Genomic DNA, 21,953 nt, shown 5'->3' with positions numbered 1-21,953 from the left:
ATTGCTTGGTAAAGATTAATATAATGATATTTATATAACATTTCCTGTTGGAGGACCTTCATGGTGGTTAAAAATCATAATTTGATGTAACATTACACAACTGTGAGAGGTGGATATCGTTATCCCCATTTTACAGGTTCCCCAGAGGAGAAGCTGAGGCACAGGTAATTTTTTTATTTTATTTTGATACCTAAAATTTAAAAGCACCTATCAATTGCATCTCTCCAATGTTCCTACTTTCAAGGGATGTTACTTCTTTTAGTTGCAAATTTCCATATAACACTGCATTCAGATTTGGAGTCCCCTCACTTCTCTTGTTGCAAGTTATTTACATCAGAAATAGAGTCATGAAACTAAGGTTATATAGAAAATGTTGTTTACACTGAAGATCTGGATCTCACCCTTTTCAGTTTCTTGTAGTAATACTTGTTATGTGTTTTTCCCCCCGTCATTTTGGATCTTTGTTATATGTTGCATCTCATATTTAAGCCTTGGGAGGTTAAGAGGTATACTAGGTGCTTTTGATGACACAATTTAATATAAAGAGCAAATCCAGCAACCTGCCCATACTTACACAGAAACAATTAACCAATCAAAAACACTCAATCCTCCCAACAAATACTAACCCTCATTGTGATATTTCCGGTGTGACTTTTGATGCATGAGGCAGAGCTGGGAATGAATCCCCAATCTTACTCCATTTCTATGATTTATGAGACCATATTACACTTCCTTTTGCCTTCTAACCCTTCCTTTCCAAGTTCTGCCATGTCATGATTGGTTAATGCCTGCTTTCTACTGCAGCAGAGGTGCCTGAATTTCAGTAGTGTTGTATGCATATCACTTGTAAAGTTTTGGGGAAGAAAGGTGTTACGTATTTGTAAGATTATTACCTTTTTGACAGTTCATTTGCAAGTTTTATGCAGTCCTGGCCTATTCAGTTGCTGGTCATTTGAGCCCCTAGTAGTTACTCCTTTGCTGGCCTCGTACACATACTTGCCAGTCCAGTGCCATTGTCCTGGTTGTTCCTGTATTCTCTTTCTCTCACCTGTTCTGTTGTATAGTGAAGTTTTTAAAATATATATTGCGAAGCCTGATTCTCATTTACAGTAATGCCCCTTTACAATACCAGTGGTATAAAAGTGGCTTTAGTGTAGTGTGCTTTAAGGGTATGTACACTGAACAATTAGCCCCTGAATTCCCGGGGCTGTTGCCTACAACCAGTGCTGCATTCCCCAGGATGTGGATTGTTTATTTTAATTATTCACCCAGGCTATTTCAGATTCATCTGGGGCTCCCCAATGCACTTGTCAGCCCATCAAATACTATGAAAACTTGGTGCAGGTCCTCTGCCAAACTGTTCACTGTTCTTCGGGGCAGTGTTAAAAATAAAAGTCTCCTAGGAGGGAGGATTGCACCACTGCTGTACTCTTTGCATCCACTGCTACCCGAGGGAGTAGCTACACCACAGTGGAACTTAGTGCAATACTGACCAGATTCATGTTAGTTTTATTCTAGTGCTGCTGGAAGTGGGGAGCAGAGATTAGATAGAGAGGGCAACAAGCAAACAGAAAATAAGCAAACTAACTAATCACAGTGGAAATAATTTTTCTTTCTCCTACTAAACTATTTGTGATAATTCATTGGCTTGATAGCCAGGAGAAACAAGGAAACAATGTCAATTTTTCATTCCCCTAAAACTTCTGCATTCCCTTCCTCCATTTGAAACTTTGGAAGCATTCCAGGTCCATGTGAGGTTAAATATGCTCATTCTTAAGGCCAGGCTGGATCGAGCATCCTAGACAGAACCTATTCAGTGAAGCAGAGAGAGAGAGTGAGAGTAGTTTTAGAGATAATACTTTTTATTCTAATAAAGTTTCTTGTTTATTGTTAGAAGAAAGCGACTCCATGTGATTCCTAGGCTGTGTCTTAACTCCAAAAAACAAAGTGTGTTTTTTATATCGAGATAGCTATCTCGATGTAAAATTCTAGTGGAGCCAAGGCACAAATAGTTTTTACCTGTTTTTACCTTGATGTAGCTAGTCAAGGTAAACCCCAGGTGAAGGAGTATAGGGATGACCTCTGCTAGTAAAATTGAGCTAAAAACTACAGTGCCTTGTCTCCACTAGGATTTTATATCGAGATAGGTATCTTGATGTAAAAACACTTTTATTTTTCTAGTGAAGACTAAGTCTTTTGGATTGCCACATGATAGTCCCGTGATGGAAAATATGAAATGAAAGCACAGTATTGTCTTAGAACTCCTAGCTCCTGATGTCTCCTGAGCACTTCTGTCCTCTTAATTTTGCACTGCAGTAATGACTCATCTGAAACACAACAGCAGAAGTCCCAGCACAACTAGCAGCAGCAGCACACTATGGGTAAATCTACACCTAGAGATAGAGGTGGGATTGCCAGCTTGAGGAGACATACTTGAGCTAGTGTACTAAAATAACATACTTGGGGCAGTGCAAGTGGTGGAACAGGCTAGCAGCCCTGAGTACATTGAAGGGTCTCTGATGGGTGCATGCTCAGGGCAACTAACCCATCCTACTGCTTACACTACCCTAGCTACATTTTATATTTAGCATGCTAGCTTAATGAGAGTTAGTGCAAGAATGTCTCCTGGAGCTGGGAATCGCGTCCCTAACCTCAAGTGTAGATATACCCTAAGGGCTGATTAACAAACAAGCTTGCACCAATTCAGCTAAACTGTTTTCCTAAACCCAGTCTAGTTATTTTAGTGCAAGTCTGTGTTTGAATATTTGCTTTGGAATAAAAGTGGCTGAAGGTGATTTAGTTAAAATTGGTTACACCAAGAGGCAACACCTGTGCAGTGCATGGTGGCTCCAAGGAGATTGGTATAGTTACACCCTCCAAGATAATCTTTCACTAATGTTTACTAGGTGTTTTGTTGGGGCTCACTGGAAACTATCAAATAAAAGGATCTGTATAATGTTGAGTTATAATTTAAACTGATTAATTCAAGTAAACTCCATAGTTCATGTCTAAATATTGAAATAGCCTCAGAAAATTGGATAAACTTATATTTGCAAGAATACCTATGCACAAAAGGGTCTGTAAAGGAGAATCTGGATAAACTTGTGGGGTCTAGACTACATGTAAAGAGACTGGTTATGAACGCATATGGTATTAATAGATCTTCTAAAACCATGTACTGGATTGTTGTAACGTTGGTAGTAAGCACTGTCCTCTTTTTGCCATTTGAGACAAGTAGGTTAATTTGTGTTTCCCCAAGATGACTTCTGTTCCCTTCTGAAAACAGCCATTAATCATAGAAATGTAGGGCTAGACAGGGCCTCAAGAGGTCATCTAGTGAGTCCACCCCCCCCACCACCACACACACTTGAGGCTGGACCAAGTAGCCATCCTGCAATGTCTGGCATTGCTGAAGTACTTGCATTTTTAATTACAGAGGTAGCACTTGGGACCTCTCTAGATTACTGTGCTTGCTCATCAGACATACCACCAAAATGCCTGCCTACTAATGGGGCAATTCTAAAGTTTAATTTTTACCTTGACTAAGTAGATAATCGATACTCCCCTTTCTCTGACACTATAATCTGGACTTGCGTGGAGTGCCTAAAAGTGTGGGGCCTTCCTGATGAAATATAAAAACAATGTCAAGTTTCAATTACAATTGTACTGACACTCATTTGGTATCACTTTTGTGTATTGTATCATACAAAAGTTTTAATTGCATAAGAACAGCCATTCTGGGTCAGACCAAAGGTCCATCTAGCCCAGTATCCTGTCTTCCAAGTGTGGCCAATCCCAGGTGCTTCAGAGGGAATGAACAGAACAGGTAATCATCAAGTGATCCATCCCCTGTCATCCACCCCCAGCTTCTGGCAAACAGAGGCTAGGGACACCACCCCTGTCCATCCAGTCTAATAGCCATTGATGGACCTATCCTCCATTAACTCATCTAGTTCTTTTTTTAACCCTGTTATAGTTTTGACCTTCACAACATCCCCTGGCAATGAGTGCCACAGGTTGGCTGTGTGTTGTGTGAAGAAGTACTTTCTTTTGTTTGTTTAAACCTGCTGCCTATTAATTTCATTGGATGATTTCTGGTTCTTGTTTTATGGGAAGGAGTACATAACATTTCCTTATTCACTTTCTCCACACCAGTCATGATTTTATAGACCTCAATCCTATCCCCCCTTAATCTTCTCTTTTCCAAGATGAGAAGTCCTAGTCTTCTTAATCTCTCTTCATACAGAAGCTGTTCCATACCCTTAATCATTTTTGTTGACCTTCTCTGTACCTTTTCCAATTCTAATATATCTTTTTTGAAATGGAGGACCAGATCTGCAGGCAGTATTCAAGATGTGGGCGTACCATGGATTTGTGTAGAGGTATTATGATATTTTCTTTCTTGTTATCTATCCCTTTCCTTGTGGTTCCTAACATTGTTAGCTTTTTTGACTGCCACTGCATATTGTGCAGATGTTTTCAGAGAACGATCTTCAATGATTCCAAGATCTTTCTTGAGTAGTAACAGCTAATTTAGACCCCATCATTTTGTATGTATAGTTGGGATTATGTTTTCCAATGTTCATTACTTTGCATTTATCAACGTTGAATTTCATTTGCCATTTTGTTACCCAGTCACCCAGTTTTGTGAGATCCCTTTGTAACTCTTCACAGTCTGCTTTGGACTTAAAGGTGATTTGAATTGAAATCTCAAGTTAGATTCTTGTTTGTTTATGGATTTCCAGAATATTCAATGTACAGAAGAATATACTTTATCAGCATCTGAAAGTATGCTGAGCTCCTCCAATTCAGGTAAAAGAAATGATCTCTGCTCCAAGAAAATAATTCCAAGCCAACTTCACACATGATGCAACAAGGGGTAACAGGACAGTAGGGTGAGAGATAAGAGAATGGAGAGGGGCACCATCAATAAGATTATGTTCTTACTGAACAAGGCTAATGACAGTATGATGAAAAAATATTTTTGAATGAAATAAAAAAGGAAGAATTAATAAGTAGAAGATTTAATTAGCACACTTCTTGGAGGCATTGTGTAAGAAGTGGGTCTTGGGAGGGATTTAAGAGTCTGCAAAGCCACTATCTTCTCCTATCTCAGGAAAGGTGTTTCATGCATAGAGAGTGGCATGGAAAAAAGGCCACAGGTGATTGTGGGCTGTTTCCTATTATAGGGAGATTGATGCTGCTGCAATCTATGCAGCAGGGATCAATTTAGCGGGTCTAGTGAAGACCCGCTAAATCGATGGCAGAGCGCTCTCCAGTCAAGCCCGGTACTCTGGCTCTATGAGAAGAGTAAGGGAAGTTGACCAGAGAGCATCTCCTGTCGACTCAGCACATTGAAGATACTGGGGTAAGTCGACCTAAGCTACGTTAGTCACTAGCTCGAGTTAGCGTAACTTAGGTCAGCTTACCCCTGTAATGAAGACAAGCCCTGTGAAACAAGTAGAGAAATAGGGTATAAAGGATGGCAGTATCATTGACAATGCAGAGTTGGGCACAGGGTGAGATACCATATATATTCGATCATAAGCCGGTTCATTTATAAGCCAACCCCCGCAAGATGGATAAGTAAAAATGGAAATTTTTTATGACCCATTCAAAAGCCGACTCTATAATTCAGGGGTCGGCAAACTTTGGCTCCTGGGCCATCAGGATAAGCTGCTGGTGGGCCAAGATGGTTTGTTTACCTCGAGCGTCTGCAGGCACGGAGGTAAACCTAAGTAAACAAAGTGTCCCGGCATGCCAGCTGCTTACCCTGACGGGCTGGGACAGCAACTGGTGGGGAAATTTTTTGGGGGGGAGAAGCTGGGAGTCAGCGGACTAACCCCTGTGACCACCCCCCACATGACCCCACCCCTAGACCGGACCCCTACACTCTCCCCAATCCCCATCCTATCCCTTCCCACCTTATCTGGGGTGGGTCAGGGGAGGATGTCTCTGACCTGGCTGGAGCTGCTCCGCCAGGCTGGGCGGCGCGGCCGCAGCCTGCTCCGGCGGGCCGTGCCGGGTGGTGCGGCCGCAGCCTGCTCTGGTGGATGGGGCCAAGCGGCAAGGCTGCTGCCTGCCAGCCCTGGAGCTGCAGCTGCTTCGGAGGCTGGGGGGAGAGCAGCGTGGCCAGAAGCAGAGAGACTCTGGCCCCACCTCTTCCCTTCTCTCTCTGCTGGCTGTGCTGCCTCTCCTTGCCCCCTCTGTTGCGGGGAGGGGCTGTGTTCCACCTCTCCCCGTTCATAAGCCTTCTCTGGTGCTTCCCTTTTTTACTAAAAAAATTCGGCTTATGAACGAGTAGATAAAGTAAACAAATATTGTTTCTTTTAGTCTTTGTGTAATGGATCCTGTCCTTAGGCATATTCAGTGCATGATTAAGAGTAATTCCTGAGAAAATGTTGAGTAAAGCAATACCTTTGCAGCATTGGGCATATTTTAGCCTCTCCTTGCAGCCTGTTCATTCTGTCAAATGGGGTTAAAGAAGCCACTGAATAGCTGGCCTGATCCTCTGCTTACTGTCGCCTGTATTTGATGGCCAGAGAAGAGTTCAGGAAATTATCTCATGCAGAATTGGCTTGGAATTGAATTCATAATACGATTTGCAACTGAACTGTACAGTGACTCATTTCATATGTACCTCACAGGTTTCTCTTAGCCAAAACATCCTGGGCCAAAATCTTCATCAAGAAAATTGTGTGTTATGCCTAATGGGGATAAAAAGGCACCTTGACTCCAAGCAGCACTGCTGTTGTCTCTTCAAGTCCGTTTTATAACATTCTTTCATTTTTACTCCCCCCCACCCCCCAAATTATGATGATTTTTCTTTTGCCATTGCGAAATGGTCCTAAACAAAGAGTGTAACAGAGTTAGATAGGTTGGGCCAGATCCTGGCATTCTGGGCCTCTGAGGATTTGTTCTATGTGGGGGAATCATTAAGAAGTGTAGGGCTACCAGAGACTTTTTTACCACCATGTCTTTAGGCTTCCTGCAAGTGGATTTAGACAACATGGTTTAAAAAGCAAACAAACCAAAACCCACTGCTTGTCTCAGTAATGCTCCCACTGTATACATATTTTTTTTTTTTTTTTTTTTTTTAAGCTCAGGTTAGAAACATTCCATACACAGAATTCCCACTGACTTCAATGGGAGCTCTGAGCTTGGAATACTCTACCAGATTAAACTCTAAAGCCTCTGAAAATTGGAATTTTATAATTGAAATAGCTGAATAGCCATTATAGCGATCTTTTTATTTATATATATATATATAATTAGATTTAAAAAAGTGTCTCTCTTAAGAGTTTATGTTAAAAGCCGTCTCCTTGTTCATCCCCTGTTGATAACAGGTTAACCAGTCTTTCAAATATGTGTGGTACTTAGTAGGCTGGGCATTATGAGTTCAAGATAATTCCAGGCTAACTATGAACCTTTTGTTATTAAATAGATCCTTCAAATTCAAATTAAAACCCTACACAGTTCATATCCTCCAGTTCAAATCTGCAGGTGGCTGATATTTTCCTTAATTGCATTAGAAATTTAGTTTTAATAACACTTAATGTTATATTATCTTTTTTTATTATCTAATATCAAAATAATGGATATTCAGAATCTACAACACTATCTTAATTTTCTCCACTGTGACTGGGTATATGCATTTAAAAAAAAAATCCTAAGTAACTAATTATTTCAAACTAATACAAAAATATGCACAAACACTAAACAAATTAAACAAAACCTACATCATTCATTGCTTCTGACAAAATAAAGCCTATCCATCTGGTAAGGATACAGAAGGATTTTCAGAGGCTTAAAACTGATGTTCCAGCTAGTAGCAAGTCTTATTATACACTTCTGCCTGTGTGACAACAAAATATCAAAATATTGAAAAATGAATTACAGTAAAATCATTAAGACAACTTTGGCTTTGTTTAGTAAGCATAAATAAATTAAGCATCAACTAAACTATTTTTTGTTTAGCGAAGTAAGCTACAGTATAATGAACTGGAGTGGAAAAAAAGCTTGTCAGATCACTTTTAAATTGGATAGTTACAGTCTAAACATTAAATAAATGTATATAATTGTTTCCTATAATACCAAATTTGCAAACACTATTTGTAAGCTCAAAAATGTGTCTTTTTTTTTTTCCAACAGAAGTTGGTCCAATAAAAGATATTACTTCACCCAGCTTGTCTTTCTATTATCCTGGGACCAACAAGGCTACAACTATTTCTGAGAAACTTTACTCCATTGTGATTAATTGCTTTGTTCTTCTGGATATATACTGAAGTACTGTATAAACATGATTAATTTCATAGTGCATTTCTCTCTAAAAGGCTATTTCTCTTTATACACAAAATCTCTGGCTTTATTTTAATAAGCAAGGAAAGAAGTAAATTTCTGTTTTAAACAGTCAATATACAGCAATAGAATTAAATGTGAGAGTCCAGCATCACAACAGGGATACTATAACAGAGCCCCTATAGTTCCATACTGCTACAACCTACTATATCAAAGACCTTTTAAAATATTTTAATTACTTAAACTTTGTATTAATTTGTATAAATATTTAAAAAAAACTAAACAAATAAAAGTTCTATTAGAAATGTAATTGATTCAGTATCATGAGAATAATGGCACAGGTTTCCCACAAGTTAAAATATTGTCCTAGTAAGCAGTAAAGTCACAAGAATGCTTTTTAGTTTTATTTATTCATTTGTTTTAACAAAACTGAAGTCTTAAAAATATTATCCTTGCTGATCAAAGGAAAAATATTCTGAACTCCTTCCAGTCCTCCATACACGCAGCATACATGTGAGTGCTGTACTATCTTGAGCTTGGAAATGGTTAAAATCTTAGCAATGTTAAATAGAGATTGTTTCCTTTTTTAAAGAAAAGTTTCAAAAATGTACTTCATTATTTTAATTGCTGCACATCCTACAGTTCCATAATCCAGAGTGACTTTGTGTTTTGTTGTTTAGAAATACCACAAAATATTTTTTTAATTTGTCATATATATTAAAAGGTCAGATTTGCTTTGATGTAGACCGCCAAAAGATAAATGGACAAGTGTCTACCATTTCCCGTTTAAAGAAAAAAGCTCAAAATCCTCAACCAGACAAAATTGATAATCTTTGCTCTTTTTCACATCTCTACACACTCAAGTACCACAGAAAAATGTGTAGGCCTGATTCTCTACTGCTATGCACCTGGTATAGTCATTCACACCTATGCATAATAAGTCCATAATGTTTCCATTCCCACTTTACTTTACTTGCATTTAGAATTTTTGGGGCTCCAAGAACAATACTACCAAACTTGCTTGAACCCAGTTCTCTGCTGATGCATGCTTGCTGCATCTTTCATTTATAGTTTTAGCTTTGCTGCTGCTGTTACTGGTAAACACCCATTTGGAAGACATGGGGAACCGGTGTATACTTGAGTTCCGCCCACCACAGTTCAAGAAAGTGTCTTCCTGCCCATGCATGAGCCAGGAAGCACAGCTGTCCAGAAGCAAAACAGTGTAACTGACTATAGGTTACGTTTATTTGTATACCTGTGATACACACACTGAAAAAAAAGTGGAAATTTCTATACATGGAAGAGAGAGGTGTTGCTTATAGAGTGGGTACCAAATTTTTGGATATGAATGTCATTGTTTTTTTTTTAAGTCACTCTTTACTGTTGCTAGAAGCAACCCTGGGGATTGCCTGGGATTTATAAGGTTTCCAGACTGTACTGCTGTCAGCCAAAAATTCCTCTCCTAGGAGGAGCAATGGCTGACAACTTCAGGTTCTAACTTGCAGAATTTTCATTTTGTTTCTCCCCCTCCCACAGGTTTTTCTTTGGAGGGAGCAGTCAGCTGTAAGTGTTTTCTAGATGCATATTGTTTTATCATTGGAATGTCATGACCAAATGATTTCTGTTGTGGTAAATGTTCAGTAGTATTAGTTCAGACAAATATTGCTTCTGAGGAGACAGTTCATTGGAAGGCACATGCCAGCCGTGCTGCCAGTTACTGCCCACAGGGAATGAACCACTGTTTTGGAGAAGGGAATAATACACTGCTTAGTAACTCTTCTCAAACATCTGCTAAGGCGGAACCCATTGTTACCCACAGCTATCCATACAGTCATGCCTGAACAGGAAGAGAGTGAATTGCAATAGATCTTCATCTACTGTCAGCTTAATTTATGATCTTGTGCCTATGTTGAATCAATTCTGAGACATTCCATCAGGAGAGAGTATGGTGTGATGTCAGTGACCAGATGATACATAGGAAACTAATGTGCAGGAAAGTAGATTATTTTAATTTACCATCTCTGTGGGACTTGGTAGCAGAGAAGCTACAACAATTCTGTCCACCCGATTCTCTATAGAGTAATATCTTTTCTTTTTTTCCTTCTTATGGCACTTATTTTTTTTAAAGACTTTACCAGCAGCATTTTTTCCTGGATTTTTTAAGTCTGTTTTGTGCTTCATTGAGAGAGGGAGGGGGTATTGTGAGTCAGCAGTTTTGATTCTCAAATAAAGGCATTTGAGGATAGCTGGATGTGGGATATAAAGTCACAGCAGAGCAGAGGTTCATTTGATTCAGTGGCTGAGTCAGCAAGAGCAAGTTGCATAGTTTGTCATAACTCTAGACAGACTTGTGAACTTCATACCAAAGGGTTGATTTAATCCCAACAAGCTTTTTGGGGGAGTTTTTTTTATTTTTTGTTTTGTTAATTTTATTTCTCTCCTCTGCTCCTGCTCCATTAAGCTGGCTCCAGGTTGTGACAAAGTTCCTGGTATGTGTGTGTTGCTTCCTTGTCTCCCCATATCTAAGGAATGTGTATGAGATTGTGAGTCATGAATGTCTTACTTCTAATCCTGGCTCTGCCCCAGACTTTGTAGCCTTAAGCAACTCCATTCCATCCATTGTGCCTGCCGTCCTCATCTCTGCTATGAAAATAATATTTACCTACCTGTCGGGGGAGTTGTTCAAAATGTTTTACAAATCTTCACATGTAAAAGTGCTGTATCATCTAAATATTATTTGTATGTAAAATATATAGTAACCCAATAGAAGGGCTATTGTGTGTATTAATTGTAACTGGTAAGTTGACCACCCATCAACTGGTTACACCAGTGATTCTCAACCTATTTACCATTATGGGCCTCTGCATATGCAGCTCTTCTGTTAGTCTCAAAGATGCCACAGGACCCTCTGTTGCTTTTTACAGATTCAGACTAACACGGCTACCCCTCTGATACTCTCTGTGTTATGTGAGCCTCATCCACAGAATATTTTATACTATCTGTATGGCCCTGAGACTGTCACATGGGCTGCAGCTGTGTGCTAATTGGGCCACAAGTGGCCCCCGGGCTGTGGGTTGAGAACCACTGGATTACACAATTGTGTTTGCAGTAGCTGGGTGGCGCAGCTTTATAATGTATAAATATATCCACTAAGACTGGGTAGAAGCCATTGGGATACTTTTACATGAGGGATCTGAACATGGGTATCTGGAGAAGAAATGCTAATGCACTAAATCTAGTGATATATGTATGAAGGCCCATTCTGCTTTGAAATGAAAATATAGTTCTGCATCACAGAAATAGATTATTGAATACAAAACTGTTTAGGCTCTAAACAAAGGGAAAGAGAGATCAGCTGTTCAGTGAAGGTTATTTAGTTGCTAAAGGATTGGACTGTTACCAGAGTACAGAGGGCTTTATATGTTGTTTGTTGTTAAGGATTAAACTAAATCTTTGGAAAATGGATAAAGTAGCTTGAAAAAATCCCTTGTTTGATTTTTTTTTAATTTTTTTTATTTATTTTGTATAGTGTTTGCTTTTATGTGTATTGTTGGTAACTTGGAGACTGGGGGAAAAAATCAATGATTTTTTTTTAAATTGGAATTTACCTTGATTACAGGTAGGCATTATTTTTATTTTATTAATGACTAACATCATGTGAAGTGAAATTTTGCTTGTTTTTCAAGACAATTTAACCAGGTTTAAAGCACCCTCAAACTTTAGGGAAATTCAGACCCAGATCTGGATCTCACCTCCATTATAAACTAAATGGTGGATTTTTCTGGTCATGTCAACTGTAAGTTAATATTTACTATTAGTACATCATGTTGTATTGTATACCATGGAAACATTGGACTGTTCTTAGTCACTCTTCAAAGCTTTCTGGATATAGCACTAGCTGTAAAAAGTTTGAAAACCTGTAGCTCCCTTGTATTCCATCCTAATGAAAAGTCCCACAGAATGACTGGCAAACCATAACATGTATTTTTACTGATGAGGGGCAGTCTGTGTATCCAGAAGAATTTCCAAAGAACCCTTTAAACCTATTCAAGGGACACAGGCTGAATGCTTTAAAAAGCATTCCTTACGTGTTTTGGTAATCACTCTGTATTAGAACTGAAATAATTTTGAAAATCTAATATTTGCTTTCTCTGAATGTTTGTCTACGTCATTCAGATCATGTGACTGGCATGCAGAAGTTCTAATTAGATAGATCCACATGTGTTATGGATGCAGAAATTGTTTGTGACATGCAGTTTCTGTCAACTGATTTAAATTAGATAGTTACTTGTCAGAAACTGGATCAGAATACATTAAAGATTTTTTTTTTTATATATAAAAGTTGATTCCAATTGCAACTGAGTAGGAATGAGTGCCACACCGAAGACATGTCTACATGGAAACACACAGGAAAGTAAAAGTGAATCAACTGAAAATGTGAAGTCAGTGCACATAAATTTAAAAATTAGTTTAACCCTAGTTTGCTGTAACTTTGAACTAAGGACATAAATGCCTGTCTAAAGTACATTGAGAGCATCCCCTTGGGGGTTTAATGCATGTACATTGACTTCACACCTTTGATTTGCCTTAACTTTCTTGAGTGTCCCTCTGTAACAACCCTTCACAGTAGTGTACACCTTTGACAATAAGATCATTAGTTTAATTCAAGAAGAGGCTGCAACAACAATAGTTTCCATATACTCTGCACCTTGGGATCAAATTATTTTTCTTCTTGGTATGGTTTTCCAAAGGTGAGACATGGGTAACTGTCACCACTCAAACAAAATCTGTATGAAAGCTGAAGCAAGATTTTTTTTTTTAAATGGGAAATGTGTAGCTAGCTTGAAGTAGTAACTTTATGGCTTAGCCTATGCTTAAAAGTGAGGTCAACATAACTGTGTCAGTCAAGGGTGTGAAAAATACACACCCCAGAGGGCCACATCTATGCCAACCTAACCGTGGTGTGGATACAGCTATGCCTATGGGAGAATGCTTCCACCAGTGTAGCTACTGTCTCTCAGGAGGTGGTCATACAATGACAAAAAACCCCTTTGTCAGAGTAGACTTTGTCTACGGTGATCTCGCTATGCCAATACAGTCTCCATTGTGTAGACATACCCTCTATAACAAATCAAACCTTATCTGTTGTCTAAAACATTTGAAACAGTTGTGAATTGTGTGTGAGCTGCCCACAACTGAGTCATTTAACTAAAATTCCAGTCTTAGTTGAGTAAGACCACATCTTGATGATCATATACAATGATAAAATGATTTAGCTAATGCCTTTGGTGCTGAATACTCCATGATTAGCAGCATGTTCAGAACATTCCTCTTCTCTAGACATGTTTTAATTAAATTTCTAAATTTACCCTTTATAAACCTCAGTTGGTAAGAGAGGCTAATTGAAACCAGTATTTCGCACCACTGTTTAAGTAAGACTGTTGAGATATTTCAGAGAGTCTGGAAAACATGCCATCCTGAGCTCTTGTATGCAGTGTAGTTGTAGCCGTGACAGTCCCAGGATATTAGAGAGACAAGGCGGGTGAGGTAATATCTTTTATTGGACCAATTTCTGTTGGTGAGCGAGAGAAGCTTTTGAGCCACACAGAGCTCAAAGTAGGTACTGAAGAAGAACTCTGTGTGGCTTGAAAGCTTCTCTCTCTCACCAACAGAAGTTGGTCCAATAAAAGATGTCACCTCACCCCTTTGTCATTCTGAGCTCTTGACAGTTTTTTCCACTGACCAGCTTTTTTGCACTCTGTAGTCTGCTAGCAGAAAACCACAGGGCCTGATTTTCAGAGGTGCTGAATACCCATAATTCCCATCTACTTCAACTGGAGTGATGGATGCTGAAAACACCTGCAAATCAGACAATTGGATTTTCTGTGCCACTAAGCACTACACTCTTACACTCCCGCTCTTTCCTCATAGAAAGACAGGAGAGTTTACTGTAACTTGAAATCTAGGACAACTGTATTTTAAATTCTGTGACATGGCTGTTTGCCCAAGAGCTATCCCCATCATTACCATCTCGATCTGTATCTCCTGTTCTTATATAGAGAATATATATACAGAGACTAATAGTACAGTGGAAAAACAGGACCTCTGTAAGCACAAATAGATGGTTGGTGCTTACAGCCTGCTACTGTAATTTCTGAGAGATGTTTACCTTCTACTGCAGTACTGTTTCTTTTAATCCATTATGTAGGTGTATGCTTCTGTCTACAAGCAAGACCTAAATTGTCTGTTTCAAGATTCCTGTTGATTATGATGGGATAGAATGAATTTCCTTTGTCAGTTATTTCTGAGTTCTTACTGAGTTTTCAGCATCTTTTGTTGTTGTCGTTGTTTTAACCTCTGATTGAAACCCTTGTTTATAGCAAACTTGAGTCTGGTGGTAAGGCCTCCTGTGGAGGTCTTGTTAATCGGGCAGAAGCAACTAATAAAATTGTCTGTTTTTGCACCAATCTCAATCCCCGAGGCTTCCCTTCTTCCTGTGATCTGCTCCAGTGTCTGTTTTTGTTTCAGTTCAGTTCATACATGTTACTGAGACTGCCTGCTTGAAAAGCATATGTTTCAGGTTTTCTGTGACATCAGGAACGCTGTGGCAAAGGAGAAAAAAACCAAGAATCCTTCTCTTGGTTCTCAGTCCAATCTATAAACTTCTTTTGCAGATTTATTTTGTGCCGTTGGTTGCAGAGCCCTTACTCTGCAGGATTTGTGCCAGAGCCCTTCAACTCATCTGGCCACCTCTTTACCTTCCTCGTCTGAAGTTTGTTTTCCAGCTTTTGAAGGTTGAGGACATGGATTGTCAGTCTGGAGAGAGAATATTATACAAAACAAAGTGTGCTTGGCTATATTTTCTTTTATCATTGAAGGTCTGGTTTTTAAGTAGAACTGTCTCCATTTTGGTCCTCATTGATGTTTGTGTCCTGATGATACTAAACCTGAAAATTGTATCTTAATCCATCCCAGAAATGAGGTGATGGCTAACCTGCAGGCAACTCCTGACACTAACCTTTTTTATTTATGGGCTACTCAAGGGCATGTGGGAAATTGAGCAGTTTCTCTGATGACTGACTGCAGTGGCAGCCTCTATATTATGGGCTGATCCTCAGTGGTTAAAATCAGTGTGAGTAGCTCCACTGATTTCAATGGAGCATCTGTTACAAGTTATCTTTAAGAAGGCTTATGTTTCCACTTGGAAGAAGCAGGAGGAAAATAGTCTGAATCTCTTCTTTTCTTGGCAATATATGAGGACTTCCTCAAGATCCTAACATACTTCTGGCTTCTTGTCTAATCTTAGTCTGCATTGCTTCTTGGGTAGGTGGCAATGGGAGAGTGTTGGAGGAAGATCTGAACCAGGCATTAAAGACTACTTCTGAGTGGATACATTCTTCTCGCATTCTTCCTGGCTGCTGGACAGGTGTTCAGTAATTTGGCATATGCTGAACTACTGTTTTGGGGGAAGCTGTTAAAATAAATACATATTTATGCTGTGGTAGAATTTCTAGAAATGGCTCCTCTAGTTCATCCTCATCAACCCTCAAGGCCTCAGAGAAATTCAGACCAAAGGAAAATGTAACATCTTCTATCATCTTGGGCACGTCACACCATCATCTTTGCCTCAGTTTCTCCATAGGTAGAGTGGAATAATGACACTTGCCTTCTGTTCTATAGTTCATTGAGTTATGTGGATCTGATGTGGTATAGTAGATCTTATTATTGTTTATTTTTTCAGAGGAGAGGATTCTAAAGGTCAGAACATGATTTATCCTTTATAGAATGTAGTGAGAAAAGGAATTGTGCCATTTAATTGGTTGCTATCAATTACCATATCTTCACTGGATGTAGGATAGAACTCGATGAATTTTCTACTCTGTCCCCCCAAAAAGCATTCTTTTAAGCTTTGCTGTGCTCTTTGTATGAAAGAATGGAGCAACCAGATGCATAGGAAGGAACGGGTTGTGTCCAGGCATGTGATAAGTTTGCAGTCCTGTCTGTTTTTGCAACAGAAATACTGCACAATAGTTTTTGCAAAGTGATAGAGGAGTTTTGTTTCAGTGGAACTACTCATGGAGTAAAATACTACTCTGTGTTAGTCAAGGTAGGAGAATCTGGACCTTAGACCGCTATTCAAGAAAGACGTGAAGCACAAGCTAGTCACATTCAATCAACACCTAACATAGAAGTCAGTGAGACAGAAGCACATACTGCAGGGCTTTGCTGAATTGGGGCTTATATATGCCAACACATATGAAGAAACTCCTATTTGGATTATTTTCTTTTATCTCTATTAAATAGACGGACAGATAAAGTTAATGCATTGGTGCCAAACACAGGTTGTCCAGTCATTGTGAGCATTAATTTTGAAATCAAATCTATTGTAAAAATGGAAAGTAGATTATATTGAAAATTGACAGAATGTACAGAAATTATTACTGTTTTTGTGGCAAAGAACAGTGTCCTTTGCACGTTTTGAATGTATTTACATATCTTGGATAAATCTTTGGGGACTGTGTTCTGGCTGTCCTATTTCTTACGCAGCATTTGAGTTACACCACAAGTAAAGAGAGACTGTCGACACTAGAAGAAGCTTTTGTACTAGCATATGATATTGCTCTATGCTACCGATTATTCCACAAACCATTTCTTCTGTGAGAAGAAAAATAAATGGGAAATTTCTCTTATCACCTAATTTCAGTACAGTCGTGCAGAATAGAAACCACTTTGTCTTTCAAAATGTATAAGATGTCCTCATGATCTTAGTTCAGAATTGTTTTTCAGTCACTGATTGCGGTGGCTCATGCAAATCATGTAGTGCACTGCCTACTTTCTTTTTAAAGTTGACAGGTGTGTAGGCGCTTGGAAAAGCGTTACTGGCTCTGTTCCAGAAAACAGCCCCCAGTAGATCTGAAGGATACTGTACCTTCTTGTGCAGTCACAGAATCACCTCTTTTTGAATAGATTGTAAAAATACACACACCTAAAATCAATAAACTCAGCAACTCATAACAAATATTTGAAGTATTCAGGCCCAAAGATTTACAGATAACTTATTACCTCAAAAAGTATTTTAAAAGAGTATTAACGTGGTATATTATTAATTATTCTGTCACAGATGTGAATCCAAAATGATCTTACCCTCTTTTAAAATGTAAATAGAAATATATTTGGTCTAATGGGGTTGGCATTATTGCTAGTGTGCTTTGAAAATGAAGAGTTCTTTTCTGCGTCTCTGGGGCTAGATTGTGACATTACCATCTAAGCACAGAGTAAGCGGCAGCAGTCTCCTTTCCAGTCTCCCAGCTGCTCCAAGGAGGGAGCATGCTGCTCCACGTTTCAAGGGACGCTGTCTAGATTGATGGGCCTTAAAAGGGACCTAGCAACCTAGCCTAAGTGGTAGCATCTGGATGACATTTTGCCCCTTCAGGAGTCCATGGGTGAGATTATGTACTGCTCCTTTAGAAGGCCCAGCTCTGTCCCCAGGGACAAGTAGGTACTAAAGTGGATTTTAGCCAGCTGTTCACCCTTCAGATTCTGGACTGCTCAAGGGGCCCTTTGTCTAATTTAGTTGGCTCTTGGAGCCTAAGTTATGGTAGCCTTTCTGGGCTTCCCTATGGGCAGCAGCTCTGGTTAGATTCTCCACTGTTGACATTCTGTTTCTGTTGGCCCTGCCCCTGACACACTCCTTCTGATTCCAGCCACGCTCCTGGTATACCCTCTGTGCCGTGATTGTGAGAGTGACAGCCCTGGCCAGAACAGGGGCTTTTACCTGTTATAAAGGGGCCGGCGCAAGATTATGAACCTCTCCCCATGTATGGCAATATTATTGATTGATTGCTGGGAAGCTGATCTCTGTTACTACTCACACAAAATCTGAAAAAGTAGCCCCAGTTACATACTTTGCAAGAAAATCCTGCCTTTCAATTGGTCCACATGCATATGCCTAAATTTAACTTAGACCTATGCACAGCACATTTGTTCTGGTTTGACTTTATTGCAGTGAATTGCTTAGAAATGCAAAAGCAGAATTGTGAAATTATTGCAGTTACAGAAATGTCCCTTGTGCAAGAGGCGGAGAATTAAGTCTGCCGTGTTGTCTGAGGGCAGGAGGGAAGAGGGAATGCAACATACCCCAAGAGATCTATGACTCGGCAGGATGGGAACAGAGCCAGCACCCAACCCTGTAAACCTAATACTTTGACACTGGTGCTGCATTTTCTTTAAAAAGACATACGTTCTGCTGCTTAGTTTGTGTGTGTGTGTGTGTGGGGGGGGGGGGGGGTTGTTTCTCCCCTCTTCTCTCCCCCCCCCCCCCAATTGCCCCAGAAGGCAGACTGTAAGTTTAGTCCCTCCAGCCTGACTGGTCAGGCATGGCACTTTCTAGTGGGGCTCTGGCTGAGTTAGCTGTGCACCTTATATATTGGTTACTACTAGCTAGCTGATAATGTATTTATTGTATGTTCTATCCTATGTAGAATTATAGGGTGCCTTTAACAAATGGAGAGACCTTACTACTGCTCTGTTTAGATGATCATGGCTACAAAAGCTGGACTTGTTCACTACTACAGTGTCTAATACAGGGATAGGCAACCTATGGCACGCGTGCCGAAGATGGCACGCGAGCTGATTTTCAGTGGTACTCGCACTGCCCAGGTCCTGGCCACGGGTCCATGGGGCTCTGCATTTTAATTTAATTTAATTTAATTTTAAAGGAAGCTTCTTAAACATTTTAAAAACCTTATTGACTTTACATACAACAATAGTTTAGTTAGATATTATAGACTTCTAGAAAGAGACCTTCCAAAAACGTTAAAATGCATGACTGGCACGCGAAACCTTAAATCAGAGTGAATAAATTAAGACTCGGCATACCACTTCTGAAAAGTTGCTAACCCCTGGTCTAATATCTGTGCTTGTGTTGGAAAGTGATAGAAATGAATGGAAATGGTACCACCTGTTGATTTAAAATAATACTTGGAATACTGAAACATTGGATGGCTTGATTATTTCTTGCTTTGATGGAACTCTGGCAAAGGCATAGCTTTTTGACAGTGAAAAACTGACTCCAAGACCGCATACAGCAATGGTGATGAATTTTAATAGGTAGTTTGTCTTTGAATAAGAGTTTTATATAAAGATACAGTATCTACCAGAGTGTCTTCTGCACCCAGACTTTTTCACGCTCAATTACTACCTCTTCCAGCTGATCAAGCTGCCTTAATGTTTCTCAGAGTGCATTAGTCTTGAAGATACTGGTTTATGAATTCCCCATAATCTTCCTCTGTTTGTTTCGTAAAATTTCATATGCAGGGCCCTGGTACAACATATCTAAAGAAATTTGGGGATCTATAGGACTTTCTCCCTTCCTCTTGTTCCATATTCCTTACTCTACAACTTAGCTCTTACAGGGAATTTCACCTGGTAAGGACCAAAAGAATAGAGATTTCCCTCTGCTCTTTCCAGACTTCTGAGTTTCCTGGGTTAGTTCAAATTCCCCGCCTTTGAGAACTTAACTACCAATGTGTTGTTGCTAGAGATTTGTTTGTTGTGCAGATCGCCCCTTCCCTGACAAACTGAAATGTTGTGTTTTTTTTTTATCTGTGGCAATTGATAAGGATATTCCATATGAGCAATATGGCAGCTTTAAGATTTGCAAAGAGAAAATGCTGAATGAGTTGGAATTTTTCTCTTCCTCAAAAAGGATATTGAAATGTGGTCTGGCATCCTGTCTATATGAGTCTGGTTTCTTGGTCCTTCCAGCTGTATATTTCTACCACTGAGAGACAATCTCTTGTTTCCTCTGACTGGCCTTCAAGAGGGTGCAATAGCGCCTTAAAGGGAAGCTTTGTAGCAAGACTTTTGTTAGCAAATGTAACAGCCCCCCTCAAGACTACTTGCAAATAAAGACATGGATTTTGGCGCGCCCCCCCTCCCAGTAGTCAACAGCATACAGACCAGATTTTCTAGAGTTATTATTATCCCCCATTCAGACCAGACTTTCAGAAGACCTCAATCCCCATTTAGGCACCAAAATAGGTGGCCAGAGCTGAACATGGTGAGTGCTGAACGCTCTGTTATTTAGGCATATGCTTTTCAAAAGTGCCTAAGTGACTTAGGAGCACAAGTCCATTGAATTTCAATGAGACTTGTCCTTCTAAGCAACTTGAGTGCTTTTAAAAATCCTGCCCTAGGTGCCTAAATAGGATCTGAGCTCTTTTGAAAGACAGGCCCCAGTTATGGTGTCTGAGCACTTGTACATCCGTCTTTGAGCTCTTTTGAAAATCTGGCCCTTTGTGTTAGACCCAGGACAATGTGTCTTCTGCATAGAAATCATGTTAGACAAAAATGATTCTTTAGTTTAATACACCTTAATGGACCATATGTTCTTGATCATCACAGGCCCTATTTAATGCAAAGAAATAAATAGCTGAAAAGGACCCTGTGAAGGAGTTCAGTTTTAATTGGAGCATACTGAAGCTCTGGAAAGGTGCTCCAGTTAGCCATAGGGAGACATTTTAAAGGATGCACAATTTGGATGAGTGACACAAAGAATATCAAGTAAAAAGCAACAGAGGGTCCTGTGGCACCTTTAAGACTAACAGAAGTTTTGAGCATAAGCTTTCGTGGGTGAATGCCCACTTCATCAGACATCTGATGAAGTGGGCATTCACCCACGAAAGCTTATGTTCCAATACTTCTGTTAGTCTTAAAGGTGCCACAGGACTCTCTTCTTTTTTACAGATTCAGACTAACACAGCTACCCCTCTGATATAAAGAATATCAAGAATCTTTCCCTTTCTTCACACTCCTGTAATTTTATAGCTTTCCTATAAAGCATATAGGGCTGTACTTCCAAAGTGTATTTATCTGTCTTTGCAAAAAGAACAGGAGTACTTGTGGCACCTTAGAGACTAACAAATTTATTAGAGCATAAACTTTCGTGGGCTTCAGCCCACGCATACGAAGAAGTGGGCTGTAGCTCACAAAAGCTTATGCTCTAATAAATTTGTTAGTCTCTAAGGTGCCACAAGTACTCCTGTTCTTTTTGCGGATACAGACCAACACGGCTGCTACTCTGAAACCTGAAATTTATCTGTCTTTGTATCTCTTTATTAAACAATATGTTCAACATTGGTTAGGAAAGTGCATGGAATGTTTGTTTAGTTCTCCTTCAGTGACCAGGTAGGTGAGGTAATATCTTTTATTGGACCAACTTCTGTTGGTGAGAGAGACAAGCTTTCAAGCTACACAGAGTGCTTCTTCAGGTCTGGGAAAGGCACTCCGAGTGCCAGAGCTAAATACAAGATCGAAACAGATAGTTTAGCATAAGTAGTTAGCTCATATGCTAAGGGACCGTTCAAGATGAAGTGGCCCATGACGAATGGACAATCAAGTCTCTTACTGGCGAGCTGTGAGTGTAGCACATGGCCATTTGATTAAACTAGAACCTGCTGAAGACTTCAGCTGACATGGTACACTCTCTGACTTAGTAAATGGACATAAGGTGAGTGGGTCTGTCAGCATGTGCTCTTTGAAAACATGAGCTGCTTATTCTCATCTGTCAGCAAACTTCCGGTGCAGGGTTTAGAATTTGCTTGCATCAATGCTCAAGAGTTTACTGTAACATAATAAAGGATACTTAACTCCTG

General features: G+C 39.6%; 1 protein-coding gene across 2 annotated transcripts in view; it reads left to right on the top strand.

The window, feature by feature from the left end:
* MAP2K1 (mitogen-activated protein kinase kinase 1) overlaps nucleotides 1-21,953 on the top strand; it is a 65,174-nt gene that overhangs the window by 4,193 nt on the left and 39,028 nt on the right. The window contains exon 2 of one of the 2 annotated variants that reach the window (XM_024109143.3): nucleotides 9,835-9,861. The exons of the other annotated variant lie outside the window; for it this stretch is intronic. Within the exon in view, the coding sequence (XP_023964911.1) occupies nucleotides 9,835-9,861 (27 nt within the window). The remainder of the gene's footprint in view (nucleotides 1-9,834; nucleotides 9,862-21,953) is intronic. 2 annotated transcript variants of the gene reach the window in all.

Source organism: Chrysemys picta, chromosome 10 (genome assembly GCF_011386835.1).
Source record: "Chrysemys picta bellii isolate R12L10 chromosome 10, ASM1138683v2, whole genome shotgun sequence".
NCBI lineage: Eukaryota > Metazoa > Chordata > Testudines > Emydidae > Chrysemys > Chrysemys picta.
Note: the sequence above shows the minus strand (reverse complement) of the source record. Positions and strands in the feature narration are given on the sequence as shown.